Genomic DNA, 5,385 nt, shown 5'->3' with positions numbered 1-5,385 from the left:
ACAATATCACGTTTTGGGACAGAACCCAAGCTTTCCATTGGTGTTTAAAGGACCAGCACAGCCAGCAAGGGAGCCTGGGTTTTTCTGTTTTATTCTTTTCCTTTAGGAATCAGTCAGGTTTGGGGAGGCTTAGACTCCTTTAGCCTCAATGAAACCCCCCCATGCACACGCACATCCCGTGCATCTAAATACTCCCGGGTTTAGGGAATTACTGACAGATGGAGATACATATTTATCCGGGGGATCCCTTAGGCTTAACTGTTCTATGAGGTTTCTCCCCCTTTGATAACCAAACTTTGGCTTGCTTAGCTTCCCACATAGCATAATCCTTATAGACTCGCGCATACACAAACCCAACTGAGGTGGCATCACATATTACAGTGTATGGGGGATCTAACTGAAGCTTAGATACAGGAAAATTAGGCGAAACCTGGAAACCCTCATCATCGGGACTCTGCTTCCAAATCTTCAAAAAACTTGAATAGATGCCAACACCATTAAATGGATCGTACACTCCTCTCCTTCGGTGGTCTTGAATCTCCAGGATCTCCTTCCTTCCATCCCCTACCAAAATCACCAAAAGATGGCATCGCCTATATACGGCAACCTGTTCTCCAACCTCATCAATGACAAACCTGATCGAGTTCTTCACCCGAGTATAATTCCAGACTAGTCACTCCTCCATATCCATCATAGTGAAGAACTTCCAGTATCGCCTCAAGGGATCAAACTGGAGTGAAGGGGAGACTGCCGCTCTTTGCCTGCAGAATGACCCCCCCATTAGCAGCAATGGGCTTAAGGCGGCTCTCGAAAAACTGCCAATGCCCAAAGGACAAGGGGCTGTGTGGGCCCCCAGTGAATAAGACCCTTTACTTGATCTTAGCCAATTATTCTGTGGTATTTTAACTCAAGTATTCGGAGGTAAATCCTTGTACCATTTCATCACATGAGGGGAACTTTTTGTTGCTAAAGATACACTATATTCCCCTGAATTGGAGCCAAGTCTAACTTGGACTAAAAAGTACCAGAAAAGTTTAACTAACTGTTTGTGTTCTGTAGCCCAATGACCAATCATATTGCTGTTGCCAATGAATGCTAATTATGATGATTTGTGTCTCTGCAGAAACAGGTTATAAACCATCTGTAAGTCCTTAGTGTGGGGTCTCAGTCCCTTCAGAGATTGATTCTCTTACGTTTCAACCAATAAACATCATGTCCTGTTCAACATTTAACAGAATTTGCTTTATTGCCAAGGTCAATCCGTAGGGTTATACTCACAGGTCCGAATGAGGTAGTATTAGTAGGCAATATCTAGCATAAATAAATCTAAAGCAACTGGACTTGTTAAGTAATCATTGAAGATGTTTCACTCCTCATCCGAGCAGCTTCTTCAGTTCAACTGACTGGTATGGGAAGCCCTCAGCATATATACTCTTCCACTTTCAAAGTAACTCCACAGAATTCACAGTTGAACTGAAGAACCTGCTCGGATGAGGAGTGAAACATCTTCAACGATTACTTAACAAGTCCAGTTGCTTTAGATTTATTTATACTAGATATACTATGACCTGGATGAATGAAAATCTTCATAGTCATTAGTAGGCAATGTGATCAGTTACAATCAGCAGCAGAGACAGCAATGAGACACCCTGAGGAGATGGCTTGGTAGGTCCCCCAATAAACAGACAGACGATCTACATTAACACTCTTCTTTATTGAAATAAACGTTGCTAATTGGTAGAAAACAGGAAACTGATTAAAAAGCTTATGTCAATATGAGATTTATCCATAAACAGTCAATACCAAAAGATAAAAGATAAGATGTAATGTTGAATTGGGAGAGTCTGTTGGAGAAATAAGTGTCTGTGAGCAGGGAAGCTACTGAGACCAAGCTAAAATGGCAGCTGCTATCTTAAACAAACAGAGGGAGCTTCTAGGGCTGTTACTCAGGCAGGTAAAGCTTTCTGCAGAATTAATATAGGGCTCTAGCTTGTAGACAATTTTTCTTTGACCTATACATTCAAAGGAAGGGCAGATATAATACTAGGAGATGAGACTGAACTTTATTGAGTAGTGTTTTTTCATGCCAAAACCCAATTTTTCTTGGGAAAAAAACACGATTTTGCCATAATTTATTATAAAGCAAAACCAACAAATCTGAATGGAAAAATACACCATGTAAAACCTGTGGAGATCATGTAGGATCAATGGCAGACGTCCCTTTTACAGCTGGAACATCTTTCTTTGCTCCATGGTTTTAGAGGTTTTGTTCACACCGACAATAGTCTCCCTCTTAGACTGTAAGCTCTTGTGAGCAGGGCCCCCCTACTGTCTCCTGACAATATCAGGTCCATTATGTATGATTAAAAAAACCTGGCAAAATATATATTCAGCACAAACCTTATTGAATGAACCCACACTCAGCAAATGTGTTTCTGCCCCCTTTAGATACATCTATCAGAAAAAAACAATGCACTGCACCTACTAAAATATTACGTTACTTTTATTCATGGAAATACTTTTAGAAAATAATCCCCTAGTGGCGGGGGGTGAGTTTAAATAAGCAAAGGAGAACTCAATCAGAACGCTTGTTGGTACCATTAGCCATAGCTGAGCTGGAAGGTGCATCAAGCAAAACATAATAGCGGCAAAGAAAGTGGGAGAGTCCGAGGGGGAAATAGCTCATTGCATCTCTTCCCTACGTAGCACTGCCTTTATAATGTATCCAAGCGAAAGGTTTCTCCCTTATGTGAGAATTATAACTATAGGAGGCTGCTGAAGATTGGCCTTTGTAGAGAAGCATTTGCCCCATTCTGTACATGGGAAAGCCTTGTCCTTGTGTGGATCGTTTGATGCCGTTGAAGGCTGGACTTTGCAGAGAAACATTTCCCACACTCAGTGCACGTGAATGGTTTCTCCCCTGTGTGAGTCGTGTGGTGGGAGTGAAGGCCTTCCTTACTGCGGAAGCATTTCCCACATTCTGTACAAGGGAAAGGTTTTTCTTCCGTGTGAAGTCGCATGTGGCGCTCAAGCCTGTCTTTACGAGTGTACTGATTCCCACATATGGTACACGTGAATCGTTTCTCTCCTGTGTGGACTCTTAAGTGGGAAGAAAGTCTGTCCTTTGTAGAGAAATGTTTGCCACATTCTGTACAACTCAATGGTTTCTCCCCAGTGTGAATTGTGTGATGCCTGGTAAGGTGGCTCTTTAAACTGAAACTTTTCCCACATTCTGTGCAGCAAAATGGTTTCTCCCCTGTGTGAAATTTATTGTGTATCTGAAGCTGAGCTTTCTGGGAGAAACTCTTTCCGCATTCTGTGCACACAAATGGTTTTATCCCTGTATGAATCTTCTGGTGCACGAGTAGATGACTCTTCAAAGTGAAACGTTTCCCACATTCTGTACACGGATATGGTTTCTCCCCTGTGTGAATCCTCTGGTGTTTTTTAAGACCTTCCTTTAGCCTGAAACTTTTCCCACATTCTGTACAGGTGTAAGGCTTCTCCCCGGTGTGAATTCTCTGGTGAATTTTAAAGTCTCTTGCTAGTGCGAAACCTTTCCCACATTCCGTGCACATGAATGGTTTCTCCCTGATGTTAAATGTCTTGTCAATGTTAAGTCTGTTTTTTGTTAAATGTATTTTCCCAGACTGTGGGCATTCGTAATGTTGTGCCACTGAGGGAAGTTCCATCTGGGAGTTGGGAATGCTCATTGCACTAAAGCTTTTTCTCAGTCGGATACAGATTTTTCTCCCCAATGTGTGGATTTCCTGGTGTTGGAGAAGTTGCACGGTCTAATGGCCTCTTGTCTTTATCCAAAGAATCAGAGAATTGTCAGCTTCTGGGGCTTCTGTGCCTCTTTTTCAATCAAATATGTAATACACTGTAAGAATGTTATTGAGAGGAAATATGTTATTCACATGAAGAGTAGATACACATTGGTATTTATGTTGCTTTATGTTCCATTGCTAAATACTCCCAAATCACTAGTCAATCTTTGGGCAGGAAATATGTTATGAAAAATCAACAAAAATCCAACCACAAATTGTCGTAGAATTTCATAATGCCAAATTCCCCTTAGATCAACACCAGAAATATAGGCTTTAGGCGATACATTTTATTGGCTAATTGAGTATATTAGAGCAAACAAATGAATTCCAAGCTTCTGACTTACACAGGGGTATAATTACTAAAGAATATGAACTATAAGAGGAGAAAGAGTAAAATTCCCCCCTTGTAAGTCTCCTATAGTATTTAATAGATAAAAAAATAGATTAAATAGTAAAAGGACAATAATAATATGAACTCACTTTCTATATCATAATTAGATGCCTTTGAAAAAATATCACAAAGACAAACCCACAATGACAAACGGAGAGCAGATCCCAGGGGCCCCAAGCCCCCCAGTAAGTGCAATACAGCATTAAACAAAGGGAGCCCGCGCCCCAATAAATCCCCCCAACATGAATAAATGAGCCATAAGCACAGTATGACATAAGGGCACAAAAGCAATAAGTGAGCAGTATGAGAGGCAAACAAATAGGCAAATCAGTAGCCACAAGCTGAGCCCAGTGGCACAGAATTCAGGGATCAGTGCCAAGGAAACACTGATATAGTTACCTGTCCTTGGGCAGAGTCTCCTCATTAGCCTGCAGAGCCCCTGTACCCTGTACCCACACGTCTCTTCCCCAAACTAACTCAGCTCTCATTCCCGCAGCTTTTTAGCCCATTTTGGATCCCACCCCCTATGGGCGGGGCCTTTGTTTGGGGGAAAAGGTTCCTCCCACGATATGGAAAGGAAGGCTGATGGGTTCCTGTACTCTAACGCCCTTCATTAGCATAGTCACATGTTTATCAAAGGCAGGTAATTAGCATGGGATAACGAGAGGGTGGAGCCTTAATTTGCCCCCTGGGGGGAAACTATGTAACACAATAAAGGTGCAGCCTCACTCCCTCAGGCACCTGTTTAACATGAATGTCCCACTGTCTGTGTGTGAGTTGGGCCTTTTCTCATTATTATAGTGAGGGAACCAAACTGCCCCTCCCATTAACCCCTGGGGGCAATGCACCAGACATGGTTCAGCCCAATAATTGAGAGTTTACACCATCGGCGCCACAACTGGTAAAAACCAATTCAGAGGATTTATATTTTCCAGTCACATCTTGTGTTACAGTTTTGGTAGAATAAAAGTAGAATAACCTTCAACTTGAGCTTTTTAACCAACTAAAACTTTAATCAGGGATTAACCCTTTTACTGCCAGCTGTTTTGGTCAAAGTGGAACTTGTATTGCCAGACAGTTTTTGAACATTTTGCACTGTTTCACTTTAGGGGCCTTTCCTAGGGGGTCTTTTAGTTCACCCAGGAAAACAATATATCGTTTTTT

General features: G+C 41.8%; 1 protein-coding gene across 1 annotated transcript; it reads right to left on the bottom strand.

The window, feature by feature from the left end:
• Window positions 1-1,695: 1,695 nt before the first annotated feature.
• Window positions 1,696-5,014, bottom strand: LOC108644830 (gastrula zinc finger protein XlCGF8.2DB-like). The gene is made up of 2 exons (XM_018089700.1): window positions 4,621-5,014; window positions 1,696-3,883 (listed from the first exon to the last, which is right to left on the bottom strand). Exon 2 carries the CDS (start codon window positions 3,711-3,713, stop codon window positions 2,763-2,765), a length of 951 nt encoding a protein of 316 aa, XP_017945189.1. The 5' UTR covers window positions 3,714-3,883; window positions 4,621-5,014; the 3' UTR covers window positions 1,696-2,762.
• Window positions 5,015-5,385: the final 371 nt, after the last annotated feature.

Source organism: Xenopus tropicalis, chromosome 6 (assembly GCF_000004195.4).
Source record: "Xenopus tropicalis strain Nigerian chromosome 6, UCB_Xtro_10.0, whole genome shotgun sequence".
Lineage (NCBI taxonomy): Eukaryota > Metazoa > Chordata > Amphibia > Anura > Pipidae > Xenopus > Xenopus tropicalis.
This window is presented reverse-complemented; position numbering and strand designations above follow the sequence as displayed.